Source organism: Leucopleurus acutus (assembly GCF_964270905.1).
Source record: "Leucopleurus acutus genome assembly, chromosome: 8".
Classification (NCBI taxonomy): Eukaryota; Metazoa; Chordata; class Mammalia; order Artiodactyla; family Delphinidae; genus Leucopleurus; species Leucopleurus acutus.
The window spans coordinates 61,041,298-61,060,744 of NC_139151.1; the positions used below are offsets into that span (position 1 = coordinate 61,041,298).

Sequence of the window (19,447 nt, forward strand, 5' to 3'; positions counted from 1 at the left end):
AAGTCAGAGAGCCATGCAGATACCAGGGTGAAGGGGCTTCCTTGCAGCAGGAACAGCAAGTGCAAAAATCCTGAGGCAGCAGCATGTCTGGTGCTTTGAACATTGAGGATGTGTTTTGGTGGGCTGAGAAAAGGTTAAACAGACAGTGCCCTACCCAAGGCCACTTCTCTCCAGCACATCATTGTCCCTTCATCCAGTAGGAGTAAAAGGAACCGTGATCATTGCTCTAATGAGAGTGCAAATTGCTGTCTAATGTGAGCAGGGGCAAAGAACATGCTTGAAGTTAGAATGAGAAGCTCTTGTTACCCCAGGTGCTTGACCTGTTTATCCAGAACAGTCAGCCTGCCTTTGTCTGCCTCATTTCTTACCCTGAACCCTTTTTTTTGGCCATCTACCTAGGATTCTATACACAAGAAACACCTTAGAAGTCAGGGCTGGGCAGGCAGGAGCCAGGAGAGTGGCTACAATGACTTCAGCAGTCCTGGTGGACATCCAGGACGAAGTGACCTGCCCCATCTGCCTGGAGCTCCTGACAGAACCCCTGAGCATAGACTGTGGACACAGCTTCTGCCAAGCCTGCATCACGGGGGATAGCAAGGAGTTGGGTATTGGCCAAGAAGAAGAGAGCAGCTGTCCTGTGTGCCAGACCAGCTACCAGCCTGGGAACCTGCGACCCAATCGGCACCTGGCCAACATAGCGGACAGGCTCAGGGAGGTGGTGTTGGGCTTGGGGAAGCAGCTGAAGGTGGTTCTTTGTGCACACCATGGAGAGAAACTCCAGCTCTTCTGTAAGGAGGATGGGAAGCTCATTTGCTGGCTGTGCGAGAGGTCCCAGGAGCACCGTGGTCACCACACGTTCCTCATGGAAGAGGTGGCCCAGGAGTACCAGGTGGGAGCCCAGATGGAGGGAAGGCAGGTGGGAGCAGACTCCTTGGTAGATTATTAACTTTTCTTTATGCTCTAATCTAATTTCTTTGTAGTCCACCTATTTATGTAGAGGATGAACCTAGAAAAAGCCCCTCTGGCCAAGACCAGAGACTGTAGCTCTTTCTCGCTGCTCATGATTGGTTCTGCATGAGTGGAGGATGCTGCTCGGGGCCAGTAGCGGGCAGGGCAGGTTGAGTTCAGGGGATATGTTGGCAGTGAGAGTAAAGGACTTAAAGTGGTTCATGGTCAGGTTCTTTCCCCTGGAGAAAAGAGAATCAGCCTATTCCCAGTGGTTTCCATCCCGTTTATAAAAGATAACTTTGACCTTCTCAGTTTTTCATTCCGGGACAGGCATCTCCTGAGGTCAGCATAATAATCTCTCCCCCATTCATTCCATGTCTCCACACTGAAACAATTTGACACTTGATCCTGCTTGACTTGATGTGTTTCTTCCAGGAGAAGTTCCAGGAGTCTCTGAAGAAGCTGAGGCAAGAGCAGCAGGAAGCTGAGAAACTAACAGCTGTTATCAGAGAGAAGAAGGCATCCTGGAAGGTAAGAGAGATTCTTCTGAAGGTGTCCTGGGATGGGAATCAGGGCAGGATGTGGGAGCCGAGTGCAAAGGGGACCTAGTTCTGTCTGTTCCCTGATTTAGCTAGAAGAGCTTCCCTTTGCCTGTCCTTCACTGCAACCCTTCCAAACAAGGGTATTGTTCTTGGTGCAGAGCCAGGGAGAGAGAAGGGGGAGTTAGAAAATGAACATATCAAAGGGAATCTAGGTTTTTGAAGACAATCATGGGAGAGGAACCATGGCCATTGGCAGCCCTTAATTCCTGATTCTGGACCTTGTTCTATAGTTTCGAGCTCTGAAATTTGGAAAAATAGGTCATGCACAGGCCACTCTCAATATCGAAAACTGGAAGGGGAGGTTGATGGTGAGTCCTGAGAGGCCAGAGAGGCTGCTTGGAATCTAAATCCCACCTAGGAATCAAAGTCTCTATCTCAGAAGCCTAGATAAGACAGCCTGGGGCCAATGGTCTGAGAAGAGCTGAAGGGAGAATAGGAGAAGAGAGCAGGTTCTGCAGGACTTACTCCCCCATTTGCTCATTCCCCCCAAGTGAGACCTGCCAGGAAAGCAGTATAGAGCCTGCCTCCCCAACCTCTTATACAGGAGACCCTCAGCTCAACAGACTAGCAACCTCTTTCTCTTCCATGTTCCTGAAGAATCAGATGGAACCTGAGAGACACAGGATCCAGAAGCAGTTTGATCAGTTGAGGAGCATCCTGGACAGAGAGGAGCAGCGGCAGCTGAAGAAGCTGGAGGAGGAGGAGAGGAAGGGGCTGAACATCATCGCAGAAGCTGAGGGTGAGCTGATGCAGCAGAGCCAGTCCCTGAGAGAGCTCATCTCAGACCTGGAGCGCCGGTGTCAGGGGTCAACAACGGAGCTGCTGCAGGTAGGAATCGCAAAGGAGCCCAAGGTCTGACGGTCAAGGCAAAGAGAGACTAACTTTCCTTCCCTTCTGATGTGGGACTCCTTATCTTGGTGGGAGAAAGAAAAAAATTTCCTTTGACCCTGTAGTGCCTCTTTCCTATTAAACAGTTCAAAGTTCATGGATAAAGCATAGGATAATTAAAAGTACAAATGCTAAAGGAATGTCTCATTTTTATTTCTTATGTATAAAGGATAGTCCAAAAGTTCATTTGATACAATGTAAAAGATCGAGTGATGTTTTACTGCAGCATTGCTCAATCTTGGTACTATTGACCTTTTGGGCTAGAAGATTCTTTGCTGTGAGGGGCTGCCCTGTGCATTGTAGGATGTTCAGCAGCATCCCTGGCCTCTACCCTCTAGATGCCAGTAGCATCCAACTAGCTGTGACAACAAAAACCCCTCCAGACATTGCCAAATGACCCTGGGGAGAACTTATCCTCCCTCCCCCTGTTGAGAATCACTGGCCATTAGGTACCCGTTGTCTCTGATGCCGTGTTGGGATTGGTCAGGTGCTTTTCACTCAGCTTAGTCACAGGCAAACACATACCAAACTCAAGTACTTAGAGAATTTTTATGTAATTACCAGCCTTTCTTTGCTTCACTTTCTTCTCTAGGGCAGAATCATTGAACATGTTGTGATAGAAGTTTGAACAGGATTTTTGAGGCACAGACAATGAGCTCTGGTCTGTGTGTGTATGTGGATTGGGTGGGTGCAAGCTGTCAAATCCAAAGAGATTTGATGGAGAGATTTGAACTGAGGTTGAAATCTGAGCAGCTGTTGGCTTCATAGAGTGAATAGTGTGACTATTAAGTTGAAGCAGGATGTACCTTGTGACATTCTGGAACCTTCAGGTTCTTCCTTATTTTCTGTTTGCTTTCTTGCTTTCCTCTTGCTCCCTTTCCTGGTGGAATAATAATTTCTTTACTTATACTTGGGCCCTAGTATTGGGGTCATGGGGTAGTTATTTTCCACCTGTTGGAGATTTTCCTCATTCACTGCTTCTGGTTTCACAGCTTCAGTTTATTCTTCTTGCTTTTTTCTTCATCTTTGATGTTGGGTTGCCTTAATGCTTGCTCCTTCCCCCACTTGTTCTAGCCCCTTTACAAGTCTCTTCAAACTGGAAAAATTGCTTCGTAAGTGCAAATGGATCATCAATTTATATAATAGCTAGTCCAGGCACCTGTCTAGACTCTTCTACCCACTAGTTAGTATGACTGCCCAATGGTCATTTTAACTAGAGTGTTATCTCACAGTCAATTTTTCCAGAACTTGCCCATCACAGACACTTCCTCCTTCTGTTTTCCATGTTTGTTTGACATGGTTACCCATTAAGATTTGACAGCTGGATGCAAGCCTGCAGCTTTCAAGTTTCAAAATGTGAACCCTGAGAGTAAAGCTAAGAGGAAGAGGCATGAAGTATCACCCTGATTTGATCATTTGAGTTCCTTATTACAAGTATGCCTTAAGATTGATACAATCCTGGATCCACCTCTACCACTTTACATATGCAAGCCAGTTTGAGTTGTGTTTTTGTCAAATACAACCAAAAATAGCTCCAATACCATGAAAATAGTTATTCCTATGTTACATAGATCAAACCATTGGCCTTTCCTTCTGCTGCATTGAGGTGTATAGAGCAGAAGTTAGGAAGACCAATTCGGAGGCCATGAGACAATTCTACTCAAATGAGGCAGGCAGTGGCAGTGATGATGATAAAGAGCAGTAAGGGTGTGAAATGCACTGGCTTGGTCTAAGATGGGATGTCAGGTAGTTTTTAGGACAGTACTTTGTCTACATTTGGTGACTGGATGCGGGGATCATTGAGGAAGATGGAAGAAAACAGACGAGACCTCATGGTTGCAGGACAGGTAAGTTTTCTTTCAGATATCTTGAATTTGTGGTGCCCGTGGCTTATGTGAGGGGTATATAAAAGAGATGTAAGCAGAAGTACAGATTTAGGAATCATCAACACATGTGTGTGTTGAAATCAAGAAAAATACACAAAGTCAGAAAAGGTAGCATAGAGGGTTAGGGGAGGTGGAATTTGAGAAACAACCACATTTTATGGCCCTTGTGTCCTCAGCAACCAGAATGTGAGCATCTCGAGGACAGAAATCAGGACTTAGTCATGTGAGAGCATCTAGAAGCAGGCACAGTGCCTGGCAAATAAAAGATGAGGTACATATATACCACCACACACACACACACACACACACACACACACACACACACACACACACACACTCTGTTGTAAAAATAAAGGTACTAATGAATGAATTGAATCATTTCCTAACATCTCTACATAGGGTCTCAGGGAGAGTCTGCTTTCAGCTCTTATCTTTACTTTGTGGCCTCCATATTGGATCATCTCTACCTCTCTCATCATGGGGTGGTGAGAATGGGATGAGGGACATGGATGAGGCTGTAGTAGAGGACAAGTCCTATTACCCTTGACTTAACCTGTCTCTTTCTTTCCTAGGATGTGAGTGATGTCGCGAAAAGGTATGTGTAGAACATGACGTGGTTCCCTTGGGTTGACAAAAGACTCCTGTACCCATAGAGTTATCTTGTGGTCAGTGGGAAAGGGAAAAAAAATCACAAAGCAGGGAAGATTTAGGACTGTGGTGTCCTGAGTGGCTTTTCGTGAGAATTTGGGGTCCCCCAAAGTAAAGGGAATGACTTGGTTTCAGTGGTAGGAGAATTTGAGTGGCAGAAGGTCACAAATTGGGACAGTAGTGTTCTTAAGAATCAAGGATTACCATATCACTGACTCCCCATGTACCTCGTGATAGAACTCCTTTTCCACAAACCTCTGTACCTGCTTCCAGTCCTGATTCTAGTAGCTCATAGCTACCTCAAAATACGCAGGGATTTTCTTTGCCCACATACTTTATCAGAGGGAAATTTCCCATTTGCTTTTTTTTCCAAGGTCCAGAAATCAGCTCTTGGGACAGCTGCTTAAATTTCCCTTTCCCCCTTGGCTTTGGAACAGGCCATGCCTTGCTACCTAGTTCTCCTCAGTCTTCCATTTTTCTCAATTCTAGTAAAAATATAGACCCGAGGTCTTGAAAAGAGTGGCTTTGGCCCTGAAACAAAAACATGTTCTCTTCTCTGTCACCTACTCTAGAATTTCTTTCATCAAGGTGACCCCTAAAGTAGCCCACATACCTGGTACCTTGAAGCGCCTCACGAACACATGACCTATGGAGCCTGTTGTCCCTTCGGAAGTCTTTATTCTCAGTTTGGAGGTGAGGACGTTTCCTTTCTCCAACTGGCGTAATGTCCCCAGAGACCAAGAATCCTAAGAGGCTGTTCTGAAGGTCTTTCTCCCTAGGCCTCTGCAAGACCTTGAGACCTAAATCACAGACTCTTCTAAGGGAGCCCTTCACCTGATACTCTGAAAGCCCTAGCAGCAGGTCCTGATGTCCTGCCTGTCAACACAGATACCTGTAGGCCCTCTAAGAGGGTGCTGACATTTTAAGTATTTTGTATCTTTTTTAGAGGTAGCAAAGGATTTCCCAGCCATTATTTTATTTAATATTATACAGTCTCTAGGATGCAGAGAAAGAAGGGGAAATTATTGTATTTTACAAAACAACAACAAACCAAACAAAGGAACAAAAATGAGGCTTTGCGGGATAAATCCTATCAACTTTTTTTTAAATTGATGTATATATAGTTGATTTGCAAGAGTATATTAGTTTCAGATGTACAACATAGTGATTCAATACGTTTATAGATTATACTCCATTTAAAGTTATTATAAAATATTGGCTATATTCCCTGTTCTGTACAAAAGATATATTCACCCCAGTATTCATCGCAGCACTATTTATGATAGCCAAGATGTGGAAGCGACCTAAGTGCCCCCCAACAGATGAATAGATAAAGAAGATGTGAGATATATATATATATATATATATATATATATATATATATATGAAAGAGAGAGAGAGATACTACACAGCCAATAAAAAAAGAATAAAAATCTTACCAGTGTGTACACAGATGGTGAGAAGCTAGTTTTTAGTCCAGTTCTTCTGGCTCCTATGCCAGAGGTCTTTGCAGAATGATGCTGATTTTCTTCAAGGAAGAGTGCTGAAGTTCACCAGTGGGCCTGGGAGATGAAGGAGACAGGTGTTAGAGACACCCAAAGTTAGCAGTGTTGAAGATTCATAATGTCTGTTCTCTCTAGGAGTGAGCTCTGGACCCTGAAGAAGCCAGAAGCTCTCCCCACCAAGCTGAAGAGTATGTTTCGAGCCCCAGATCTGAAAAAGATGCTGCGAGTGTTTAGAGGTGAGGAGTTTCAGGGAACAGCGTTTGGATGAGGGATCATGGTAGTAGAGGAAATAAAAAGAATGAAGGGTAGGGTTGGTATTTGGGAATAGTGTCAGAGAAAGAGATCAAAGAGGGAGGGACACAATGTGCTAAAGAAGATGCAGGTCATACTGAAGGGGGAATGAAATGGCCGGTTCACATCCTTATAGAATTCCCTTCCACACCTCTCAGCCAGGTAAGGGAGAGACAGCAGACCTGAGACTGATGGTTCTATATAATGTGATTGACTCTTTATCATTACAGAGCTGACAGATGTCCAGAGCTACTGGGGTAAGTAGAAACTGTGGCCTCTTTGAGCTGACATGTTCTTATCCTTGCCAAACATACCCACACACACACTCTCAGGTATGAGGTGTTGCTGTTTCCACCCAGCCCCCCACCACCTAGCTCCAATTCCTCCCACCCATATCCTCGCTTCCTCTTCTCAGAGTCATAAGACCCACATACCCATTCTCATCTGCTGATGCTGTACCTTTCTCCCACAGAGGATGTGACTCTGAATCCACACACGGCTAATTTAAATCTCGTCCTGTCTAAGAACCGGAGGCAGGTGAGATTTGTGGGCACTCAGCTGTCTGGGTCTCATCTGGAAGAGCATTATGGCTGTGGTGTCCTGGGCTCTCGGCACTTCTCCTCAGGAAAGCATTACTGGGAGGTAGACGTGGCCAAGAAGACTGACTGGATCCTGGGGGTGTGCAGTGATTCAACGGGACCTACGTTCTCTTTCAACCAGTTTGCGAACAATCGGAATGTTTACTCCCGATACCAGCCTCAAAGTGGATACTGGGTGATTGGGTTACATCATAAGCACGAATACAGAGCCTACGAGGAATCGTCCACCTCCTTGCTCCTCTCCATGATGGTGCCCCCTCGCCGAATTGGGGTGTTCTTAGACTATGAGGCCGGCACGGTCTCCTTTTACAATGTCACCAACCACGGCTTCCCCATCTACACCTTCTCTAAGTATTACTTTCCTACCACCCTATGTCCATATTTTAATCCTTGCAACTGTGTAGTCCCGATGACCCTGCGCCGCCCAAGCTCTTGAACTTTCTGCTGTTCCCACCATCTGAGCCGTACCCTCTACTCCAAGGCTCTTCTGCATCTCAGTTTCTCCTTTCTTACCTCCGATTTTCCTGTGTTCTCACTCCTTTCCTGTTGAACATTTACTCAGTGCTAGAGCTGAGTAACCCAGCGGTGACAGTGAACATCCTTGACAGATTAATTACAGATCTTGAGATGGGTGAGGGGTAGCTGTCAACATTTTTCCCCCTTTTTTTTTTAAAAGAAAGAATTGGAAAATTTTATTCGAGCCAAATTTGAAGATTATAACCTGGGAAGAGCATCTCAGAAAGCTCAGAACTGTTCCCTCAACATTTTACCATTAAGCATGGCATTTGGTGGAGATTTTTCTTTGTTGATGTATGGAATCAAATTTAGGAAATTCTCTTCTATTAATTTGATGTCAGTTTTTGTACTGAGTGGAAAGTTGAATTTCAACATATATTGTCACTGTAATTATTAAGATAATCACACGTCATTTTTATTCTGTTCTTGGAATACATTGATTTATTTCCATTTTTAAATCTAACACAGATTTCTGGAATAAACCACTGTTATTCTTCATATGCAATACTGGATTTGTTTTTGCTCATACGTTGTTTAGGTTTTGTTTTTATCTCTGTTTATGAAAGAAATTGACCTGTAATTTTACATTCTTGTAACGTCGTCAGGTTTTATAAAATGCAATACATGGGCAAAGAAATTGCTGTTTTTTTTATGTAAGTACATATAGGATTGAGTGCTAAAAGCCATTATAATGTTAATTTGGGTGGCTTTAAATTCAATTTTAAAAAAAGATTCTAACTTCAGTTTTTACTACAAACTTCATGGATCTTAAAAATCTAAGGTAGTAAAAAAAAAAATCTAAGGTAGTGATTGAAAAAAAAAAATCTAAACACACTGAAGTAAAAACAGGAGAGAAGAGGAAAATGTTCAGTCCAATACAGATTTTTCTGTCAGAATGGGAGGAAAATGTAAAAAGAAAATAATCAATATGAAGCACTTTTAGGAAGAGAATGATTTCTTCTAGCTTCTCCATACCTCCTTTTCTTTATGATCAAACATGAACAGCTTGTGCATGAGCACTTTGTCTTTGGGAGAGGGATGCTATATGCTTTTTGAGCTAACTGTAAAAGAAATTATGATGAGGGGGCTGTAAGGATGGAATGAATATCAAGGAGTTGAATATCAAGATCTGGCTGTCCACTATGATAGCCAAGAGGCTCCGGTGGCTGTTGAACAATTCAGACATGCCTAGTCTGAATTGAGATGTGCCGTACACATAAAATACACACCATATTTTGAAGACTTAATTCAAAATATAATGTAGGGGCTTCCCTGGTGGCGCAGTGGTTGAGAGTCTGCCTGCCAATGCAGGGGACACGGGTTCCTGCCCCAGTCCGGGAAGATCTCACATGCCGCGGAGCGGCTGGGCCCGTGAGCCATGGCCGCTGAGCCTGCGCGTCCGGAGCCTGTGCTCCGCAATGGGAGAGGCCACAACAGTGAGAGGCCCGCGTAAGCTGAGAGACAAGAACATTTTATGAAGATCAAAAGGATGTTAATAAATGAGGGATTTCTTATTCTCCAGTTTGCATGCCACATGCAAAAATTTTTAGTTATTTCTGGTCTCCAGATGACAGGAAAGATGGAGTCGTGAGGACTGCATGGGATTCAGTCTCAAGTCCAGGAAAAGCAAAAACAGAGCATGCATTCTAAGGCAAGTTGCTTGGAACGAACCAAAATTTGTTAAGCCTTTCTGCGGTATATCATAATGTGTGTGTGTGTGTGCATGACTGCATGTGTGTGTGTGTGCCTTGGGAGTGGGGATTATATCTAAGAAGAATTTTTTGTTTAACTAAGAGTAAACATGAATTTTATTCCAAGCCATATCTAGGAGCAAATTAAAACTTTGCCTCTGACACAAGAAAACATTTGCGGGTAGAGAAAGAAGACAAAGTAAGGTGCGAGGTTTAAATGCAGACAAATGAGTAAGAAGAAAGTAAGTTTCCCAAGACTGAAGGAGAAGATACCACCGAGAGAGTAGAAGCACAATGCCATCTGTAGTATACCCTATGACACACCTCCCAGATCTGCTTTTCAGGACCTGTGTACCTATCTCCCAGCTGCTGGGAATATCAGATACTGGGAGCTCACATCTGCACCCCTCCCTGGAATTGTCCTCAGACCCAAGGAACTACCTTATCCAAAGTTTTGTCCTATCACACAGGGTAATCCTCTGCCAATGACAGGATACCATGGGAGTACAAATAACTGGCTTCCTTGCCTCATTATGGGATAACACAGAAGGGCCATTCCAGCACAGGAGCTTCCCATAGTATCATGCAGGCCCCAGATGCAGCCTCATGGTGAGTCAGCTTCTCCTTTGACCCAATCATACATTACTAGTTTTTTACAAGTATAATTCCTCAGAGATCTCCTCCAAAATCCTTCTACATGCTGTTCTATAACCCAGTTTGTATTTATCTAGGACTTTGTATACAATAACTGGAAAGATTGTTTCCAGTAAACTTTTAACTTTCATTTGCTAATTATTGCTGATCACTGCCTATCACTATATAAAGTATACCATGGAGATAAATCTGACACTGATTTTGACCTCAAAGAGATTATACCCTAGTGGTAAAAATTTAGCAGTGTTTTTTTTAAGCTAGAATGAGCATCAGAATCACCTGGAGGGTTCAAGAGCATATTACTATGTCCCAGCCCCAGAGATTCTGATATAGTGAGTCTGGGGTAGTGTCCAATAAGTAGCATTTATAATAAATTACCAGATAATGCTGATACCCATGGCCCAGGGACTACACTTTAAGAACCACTGATGGGCTTCCCTGGTGGCACAGTGGTTGAGAGTCCGCCTACCGATGCAGGGGACACGGGTTCGTGCCCCGGTCCGGGAAGATCCCACATGCCGCGGAGCGGCTGGGCCCGTGAGCCATGGTCGCTGAGCCTGCGCATCTGGAGCCTGTGCTCTGCAACAGGAGAGGCCACAACAGTGAGAGGCCCGCGTACCGCAAAAAAAAAAAAAAAAGAACCACTGATACCCAATGATAACTAACATAACAGCAAGATAAATAGACCTCTGGAAAATAATCAAAAGAATAAATAATCACGAAATAAGCCAACTGGGGAAGGCTCTCTGGATAGTATGTCATTAAATCTGAGCTAAGAAATATTTGGTGATGGGTGCTAGAAGGGAAAAGTAATAAGACTTTGTAGTTCTGAGAGAGACTATTGTTCTGCTGGAATCATAGAATAGTCTCCCAATATGTCAAAATTTCTTAATTCCATTCCTTAGCTCAGATCCCAACACCAGCTATTCAATCCACCACCTTTACTGGGTTCCCTCCCATGTACCATCTTCTTTTTTGTTTTTCACTTAGCAATTCCTTGTTCTTTTTCTTAAAATTTTATTGACGTATAGTTGATTTACAATGTTGTGTTAGTTTCTGCTGTACAGCAAAGTGACTCAGTTACACATATATGTATTCTTTTTCATATTCTTTTCCATTATGGTTTATCACAGGATATTAAATATAGTCCTCTGTGCTATACAGTAGGAACTTGTTGTTTATTCATCCACATACCATCTTCTTAATTTTCAGGACTATTTTGCAAGAATGTATCATTCCCCTAAACCCTCCACCTCAATCTAAGTCCTGTGATTTTACACACACACACACACACACACACACACACACACACAAACACACCCCATCTTGCTTAGGCTTTACATCATGATTAACAGATATAATTAATAAATATTTGTTATTTTATAGCCATATGTAGGTTCTTCCTTAGAGACTGAAGGGAAAAAAAGCCATAAGAAGTGAAGTGCAGAATTGCTGTTTTTGGAAATTTTCTACATGGTTTTCTGTGTAGGTGAGGCAAATACTTTGAAGTGAGAGTGTCTTTTTAACTCTGGCTCATATTCACTCTCTAGGTCTCCTCTGCTGTATCATGGAATTAAAGAATAGATTTTCTATTCCTCCAGAAACTAGGCAACATGCTCTGAAAGAGGTTATGTTCTCTCGCTGGAAGCAAGAAAACTCCTGCAAAAAATGTGTCTATAACTAATTCCCACAGATATGCTGCACCCCACCAATATACAGTTCCATCCTTCTTCCTTCCTTCTGATAGGGATTCCAAGGCTGGCAAATGTGAACATCTGGATTGGCTCCCCCTTCTTTGCAGTGTATCCAATAACCCTCATGGGAAATGTCACCATCCTGTTTGTGATGCAGACTGAACGCAGCCTCCACCAGCCTATGTTTTACTTCCTGGCCATGTTGGCCTGCACTGACCTTGGCCTGTCTACAGCCACCATCCCCAAGATGCTGGGTGTTTTCTGGTTCAATCTCAGGGAGATTGTGTTTGGTGCTTGCATCACAAGATGTACACAATCCATATATGCACTGGCCTGGAGTCTGCAGTGCTGACAGTCGTGGCCATAGACTGATACATTGCCGTCTGCAACCTCCTGAGATACAGCATGATACTCACCAATAAGGTGATAGCCATCCTGGGCATAGTCATCATGGTCCGGACTTTGGTGTGTGTGTCTCCTTTTAGAGTCCTTATCCTAAGCCTTCCTTTCTGTGATGCCCAGATCATCCCCCACACCTATGGTGAACCCCTGGGTTTGGTAAAGTTGGCTTGTGCCAGTATTAAGGTCAGTGCTTCCTATGGCTTGATTGCTTTTTCCATGGGATATATTGACCTTTCTGTGATTGGATTTTCCTATGTCCAAATCCTCAGAGCAGTCTTCTACCTCCCGTCCTGGGATGCCCGCCTCAAGGCACTCAGGACATTTGGCTCCCATGTCTGCTTAATGTTGGCTTTCCACCTGCCAGCACTCTTCTCCTTCATGACACACTGCTTTGGCCACAACATCCCTCATTATAACCCCATACTTCTGGCCAATCTATATGTGGTTTTTCCCCCTGCCCTTAACCCTGGAATCTATGGGGTCAGGACAAAACAGGTAAGAGAGCGGGCACTTAGGATGCTTAACCCTAAAAGCTATTGATATTTAACCCCAAGAGGATCTTCCATGATCATTCAGTGGAATGATAAGATCAAAACAGAAGTAAACACTGGAATATTTTTGTTAAAATCCTCTACGTGTAATCCTCTACTACATTTTCCTTATTAGTCATAATGTACACCACATTAGAAGGCAGAGCTCAAAGATTCCAAAATAATCACTCTATTTTTTGCCACAGGAAAAGTACAACAAAAAATTCTCACATTTAAACCCCACTAGAACAAAAAATTTTGCAATTTGTATGGAAACACAAAAGACCCCGGATAGCCAAAGCAATCTTGAGAACGAAAGAAGGAACTGGAGGAATCAGGCTCCCTGACTTCAGACTATACTACAAAGCTACAGTTATCAAGACGGTATGGTACTGGCACAAAACCAGAAAGATAGATCAATGGAACAGGATAGAAAGCCCAGAGATAAACCCATGCACATATGGACACCTTATCTTTGATAAAGGTGGCAGTAATGCACAGTGGAGAAAGGACAGCCTCTTCAATAAGTGGTGCTGGGAAAACTGGACAGGTACATGTAAAAGTATGAGATTAGATCACTCCCTAACACCATACACAAAAATAAGCTCAAAATGGATTAAAGACCTAAATGTAAGGCCAGAAACTATCAAACTCTTAGAGGAAAACATAGGCAGAACACTCTATGACATAAATTGACATTGTTTTTAAATGTCACTGAAAAAAAGGAAACCAGAAGAAAAAAGGAAACCAGAGAATAAAGTATATCCCTTTTATTTTTAAAATTAATCATTCAGCTCCCCACGTGCTTATGAGCAGGAAGTACAGTATTTTCTTCTTGAAGCTACTCACTACCACTCCCCCTGAGTGTTGGAACGCCAGTTTTTCAGAGTTGTCAGTCCCCTTTCAGAAACAAGCAGAGGTTGAGAACTAAAGTATTGCTATTCCTACTTATAGCCACAGGGCAGCAATACTGACACGTCAGCAACAAAGCGTTTCTCTACGCCTTGCAGTAACGTCATCCTGTTTAGACTCCCTGGCTGCACAGCCTTGAGGTTCCACAGTCTGCCTCTGAGGTCACAGCTCTCATCCTTCACACCCGTATGCTTAGAATATATCCCAAAGCACAGTAGAGTATCAGATGACTATGTACTAAGAGGTCCCCAAACTCCACTGTGGAAAACGTAGTTTTGTTCCCTCAGCAATACTTCGGTCTTTGTTATGGGCATTGGTCACCAGCATAGACTCCCTTTTTCCTCCAGATAATTTAATTCCAGGGAACTTGTTGCTCTCTCCTGCCACTGCATCTTGATTTAAATCTGCTCTGATCCTGAATAGCAGTGTTCAGTGGTTTCAGATCTTCTTTCTCAAAAGGCTCTGTGTTCCTCATGCAAATGTGACTAACCTGCAAACCCAGGGAGTAAAGTAAGTGGCCTTAGTAGGTCACTTCTCCCCTCTTCTCGTGTTCTTAGTGCACCCCTTCCAGGACAGTTGGATCATAGTCAGCCTATTGTAGCACCGTGATTCTTCACAGATCTCAGTTAAACTGAGAAAATATCTGTATCCCACCATTTTATTTATTTTATTTTTTCTTTCAGTTTTATTGAGATATAATTGACCTACAGCACTTATAAGTTTAAGTTATACATATGTTGTGAAATGACTACCACAAGAGTTTCGTTAATATCCAACATCTCATATAGGTACCAAAAAGAAGAAAAAGAAAAATGCTTTTTTCCTGTGATGAGAAATTTTAGGATCTACTCTCTTAGCAACTTTCAAATATACCTTAACTAGAGTCATCATGCTGGACATTGCATCTTTGATACTTATTTATAACTGGAAGTTTGTACATTTATACCCCACCAACTTAAAATGCCTTCAGTTTATGCTAATTCATTCTATCCACTCAAGACAGTGTTCAGAGATCTCTACTAAGCACGTTTTTTAAGGCTATGGGAACTTCACAGCAGAGTTGTGTCTTCCGTTCAAGACTGGGCTCTTTGACTATCCTGTTCCTCCATCCCCTTTTTCTACATGTAGATTCACCCCAAAGCCTACCTTAGGACCACTGTGTCCCATTCCTTGAACCACCTGCACTGGGCTTGACAATTCTGTGAGAACCTGTGGTCCTCTTAACTTCTCTCCTTAGAACCAGAGCAGAGAGCCACCCTTATGTACATGGCATATCTGTTTGTGCCCTGCTTCTATGAAACTAGAGATGCACTGTAGACACCGTCAACTCTTGACTTATCACTTCAGTCTCGTAAATAAGGGGATGTTCACTGAGCCCCTGGATGTGCAAAAATTGTGCTAGTTACTGTGAGGAATGACAACTGGTGTGTTGGTCCCTACATCCTTACAAATCCCTACAACAAGTTGGTAGTATCTATCCCCGTGTGCTCCCAGTTTGAGTCAAGCTTCTCATAATTATGTCAGCTGTTTGCATTGATCTAGAGAAGCCTAGCTGAGGAATTAAGACCCGAATTTTGTCCAACTAACAGACTCTTATTTGAGTTCTTTCTGGGTTTGCAGCTGGGAAAGCATAACAAAGGTAGAGAAAGCACTCCTACAGACCAACAGAGTAGAGCAGATGTTTGAAAATATTCCTTGACAATATGTACCATATTCCTATGAATTATATTCTTGCTGTTAGATTTTTTAAAACTCATTTTTATAATCATCCACAGAAGGCTCTTATGAAAATTAAATGTTATCATGCACAAACACTGGTATATTGCAAGTGTTCAAAATACTTGAGCTTTTAATTTCATGATTATTACTATAATTATTACCAATATATAAGGACATTGAGATTATTAGTATCATTAGACAAGTGGTATTGAAGTTGGCCCTTCTGTCCTCTGAGGGACAGTAGGAGATGGTGGTGCATAAAATTCTTCCGGCAACCATAAGATGGAAAGAATTCCTATTAAAGAATTTCTTTTTAAAAAAATGATAAATACTGAATCATACCTGTGGCTCTGCCTTGAGTAAATAAGAAGCATGTCTGAGGGCATTAAGAGCCCCTTCTTGTAGGGAAATGGATGTCATTTTTCTTTCCCACTGTTATTGAGTGTGGCTTTAGAAGAATCTGCCCCTGGAATCCACATCAGCATTGAGTTGCAGTTACTTTAATCCCCACAGGGTGGGGCAGTTGATCTCCATTCCTGTTGCCGGCTTAATGCCAAATTCTTTCCTAACTATGAAAGCTGCCTCTATAGCATTATGTCACATCTCTTTTTTTGTCTGCACCAGAGGACTTGATTCTGTCTCTGTCTCACTGGGAGGCATGCTGTACTGCAGAGTTCTGCTATAGCTGTCCTTCATGTGGTACTAAGTTTTCAGACTCAAGCAATCGGAGCTGTGCCAATAATTAACTCTTGCCTCTCAGCCCTAGACCCTCCCAGCTAAACATCTTGTGATGCTGGGACTTAGACTATAGGACCCTTGGTCAGCCGGCTCCCTCTTAGTTTCCACCTACAGAGAGCAACAGAGAAAGACTGAAGGGTTGAAGCAGAGGAGGGGATATTTGGTCCCTCCTGTCTCTTCCTCTCGTCGGTTTCTCTCAGCAATGACTCTTCCTCCTGGCAGTGGAATTGGTTGTAGCCTCCAGGATTGGTTGGTTGGTTGGTTGGTTGGGTTTTGGATTTTGTTTGGGTTTGGGTTTGGGTTTTGTTTGGGCTTTAGAACTTCCAGGATCAAATCAGCCTCACTGAACTCCCTAAGAGATACCGCCAGCAGGATAGAGTCCTACCTCAGAGGTCTCAGTCCAGGCTGTAAGGGCACATCCTCGGAGGTCCTGTGACACTAGTAGCATTCAGAGGCAGCACTCGTCCTCAGAGTTGTGAGAGTAGTTCAACGAGCCCACCACCAACCTGTTGTCTCCTAATGACCAAATGATTCCCAAGTATAAGGTTCTTTTTTTTTTTAATGACCAGTGTTTTTTGGTTTTGGCCACACCACGCAGCATATGGGATCTTAGTTCCCCGACCAGGGATCAAACCTGTGACCCCTGCAGTGGAAGTGTGGAGTCCTAACCACTGGACCACCAAGGAATTCCAAGTATAAGGTTCTTCCTGCAGGTACTATCTCTGTGTTACCTCAGCATCCCCCTCCATTTTTTTTTTTTTTGTTTGTTTTCTTTTTTTTGGTTTTCAAGTCTGCAATACTTATTTAATCAAGTGCTTACCTTAAATTCTCTAAAAACAGCCAGTGGTGGGGCTTCCCTGGTGGCACAGTGGTTGAGAGTCTGCCTGCCGATGCAGAGGACACGGGTGAGTGCCCCGGTCCGGGAAGATCCCACATGCCGCGGTGTGGCTAGGCCCGTGAGCCATGGCCGCTGAGCCTGCGCGTCCGGAGCCTGTGCTCTGCAAAAGGGAGAGGCCACAACAGTGAGAGGCCCGCGTACCGCAAAAATAATAAATAAATAAAAAATAAATAAATTTAAAAAAATTAAAATAGCCAGTGGGATTTATTTTCTCCTGACTGGACCCACTGTTACCCAGAAACCTGACACTGTGCTGTGTCTTCCCACCTTCAACTAGAGCTCTTGGGAAGAGTCAACAAGTAAGACTTGACTTTCAGTTCACTGCATGTGCAGCTTAAACACGTGGAGAAGTGGTCAACACACTGACCTGATTTCCCAATTTTTACCCCATTGGTATCCCCCCTCCATACCCCTCTCTCAACCTGTATCCTCATTCTCTAGACTCCCTGAAGGTTGTGAGGCTGCGTAGGACATAGTAGGAGGCTGGCATTGCTTTATATTATTATGAGTGCTCTTTCCCTTTGGTCCTGCAGATGCTTTGTCAGATAGGACTCTGCCTTCTCTGAGAACCACCTGGCTCTCAAAATAGTAGGTACAAGCAGGAAACACCTATGGACATCCAGAAGGACAAAACACAGGCAAAGGAGAGTAGGGTAGAGGCCTGGTCTCCAGCTTCAATTGCACAAGAAGGGGCATTTCTCTAGAAAGACACCAGGCTGTAGAGCCTAGATTTTAATCTCTGCTCTATCACTTCCCAGATATATGATCTCCAGCAGTTTGTTCTCTTAAAATTATATTTTTTCTGCTATGTAAAATAGAAGTAATAGTACCTACAAGAATGTTGTGAAGATTAATTTACTTCACTATAATTGCCCAGGCTCAAAGCAATTACTCAAGAAAAATGAGTTTCTTCCTCTTGCCTACCCCATCCTGAAATAGGTAAGAATAAAGGAAGAAACCTGGGTCAGGCTTTTCTCTAGCTCACGTCTGGGCAAAATCACTGAGAAGGAAGGGGAGAGAGAATTAGAAATCTATTTTACATATTCACATCCCTCTCTGCAACAATTTCTGAATTCCTTGTTTTATCTCTTTGGTTTGAACCCCATATACAATAGGGTCCAAGGCAAGGGATATGAAGTGGTGAAGAACATTGAGCAGAATCAGGGTGTCCACGGGGATGCTCTTTCTGGCCACATCTGTCAACACCACAACCAGCAGGACGGTGCTGAAGAAGAGGATAAGGATGGAGTGGGAGCCACACATGCTCAGAGCCTTGACTGCAGCCCCCTCAGCCTTGAACTTGAGCACAGCTCTTAGGATGAAGATGTAGGAGATGAAGATGAGGATGAGATCTGAGCCTAGTAAGGTCCAACCAGCTACAGATTGGTAGATTCTGTTCAGGGTGAAATTGTCACAGGAGAGCTGGACACAGGTTGGCACAGATGCAGTTCGCAATGACATTTTTCCCACAGTAGAGGAGCTAGGCAGAGAGAATGGGAATGGGTACACTGAGAAGGGCATTTCGTATGACAACGAAGACACTAACCTTGGCCACAAAGTGGTTAGTGATGATGGATGGGTATCTCAGTGGATGGCAGATGGCCACATAGCGGTCATAGGCCATGACCATGAGTGTGCAGGACTCCATGGCGAGGAAATTATTCATGATGAACATCTGGAGGAAACAGGCAGAGAAGCTGATGGACCTGAGGTCAAACCAGAAGATGGCCAGGACCTTGGGGATGGCAGTGAGGCAGAGCACCATGCCCAGGAGGGAGGGCAGGCTGAGCAGGTAGTACATGGGCTCGTGCAGAGAGGCCTCCAGCTGGATGGTGATCAGGAGGGTGGCGCTGGCCCCCATGGCCAGAATGAAGAGGAGGCTGAGGGACAGGGACAGCCAGTGCTGCCAACTCTGGTAGCTGGGGAAGCAGATGAGGAGGAATTCAGAGACTGGAGCTGTGGAGTCGTTGCTGGGTGATGCCATCCAATGAATCTTGAGGTGAGAAGTCTTTTCTTGACTATTTTCTTGGGCAGATACAAGAGGTAATTTTATCTAATTGACTTCAAGAATAACAATAGGTAGTAACCTTACAATATTAAAAATGTTCAACAAATTAATTCAGTATGGTACCAGTGTAAGAAAAGCAAAACAATAGCATAATGTAGAAGTTGCTTTCTCAATGAAAATTTTGACAAGCACGGGACCAACTTGTCAGCTAAGCAGAAGTTTAATAACGTGAGAATATGAATGGCCATTAAACTTTTTTTTTTTTTTTTTTTTTGCAGTACACGGGCCTCTCACTGCTGTGGCCTCTCCTGTTGCAGA

The 19,447-nt window shown here is 43.5% G+C and overlaps 3 protein-coding genes across 3 annotated transcripts; 2 read left to right on the forward strand and 1 right to left on the reverse strand.

Moving 5' to 3' along the window:
- Window positions 1–427: 427 nt before the first annotated feature.
- Window positions 428–7,803, forward strand: LOC309965207 (tripartite motif-containing protein 6-like; the record flags this gene model as incomplete). The annotated part of the gene is made up of 7 exons (XM_082844580.1): window positions 428–889; window positions 1,384–1,479; window positions 2,148–2,378; window positions 4,897–4,919; window positions 6,613–6,713; window positions 6,999–7,025; window positions 7,241–7,803. The coding sequence occupies exons 1-7, from the start codon at window positions 467–469 to the stop codon at window positions 7,801–7,803; spliced, it is 1,464 nt and encodes a 487-aa protein (XP_082700706.1). The 5' UTR covers window positions 428–466.
- Window positions 7,804–11,923: 4,120 nt separating this feature from the next.
- On the forward strand, window positions 11,924–12,864 carry LOC309965205 (olfactory receptor 52E5-like; the record flags this gene model as incomplete). Its single annotated transcript, XM_082844578.1, is given in 3 exon segments — window positions 11,924–12,221; window positions 12,224–12,291; window positions 12,295–12,864. Coding segments are annotated over 3 exon segments (936 nt in total).
- Window positions 12,865–18,165: 5,301 nt separating this feature from the next.
- On the reverse strand, window positions 18,166–19,105 carry LOC309965206 (olfactory receptor 56A1-like; the record flags this gene model as incomplete). The annotated part of the gene is given in 3 exon segments (XM_082844579.1): window positions 18,166–18,550; window positions 18,552–18,601; window positions 18,605–19,105. Coding segments are annotated over 3 exon segments (936 nt in total).
- Between the last annotated feature and the right edge of the window lie 342 nt (window positions 19,106–19,447).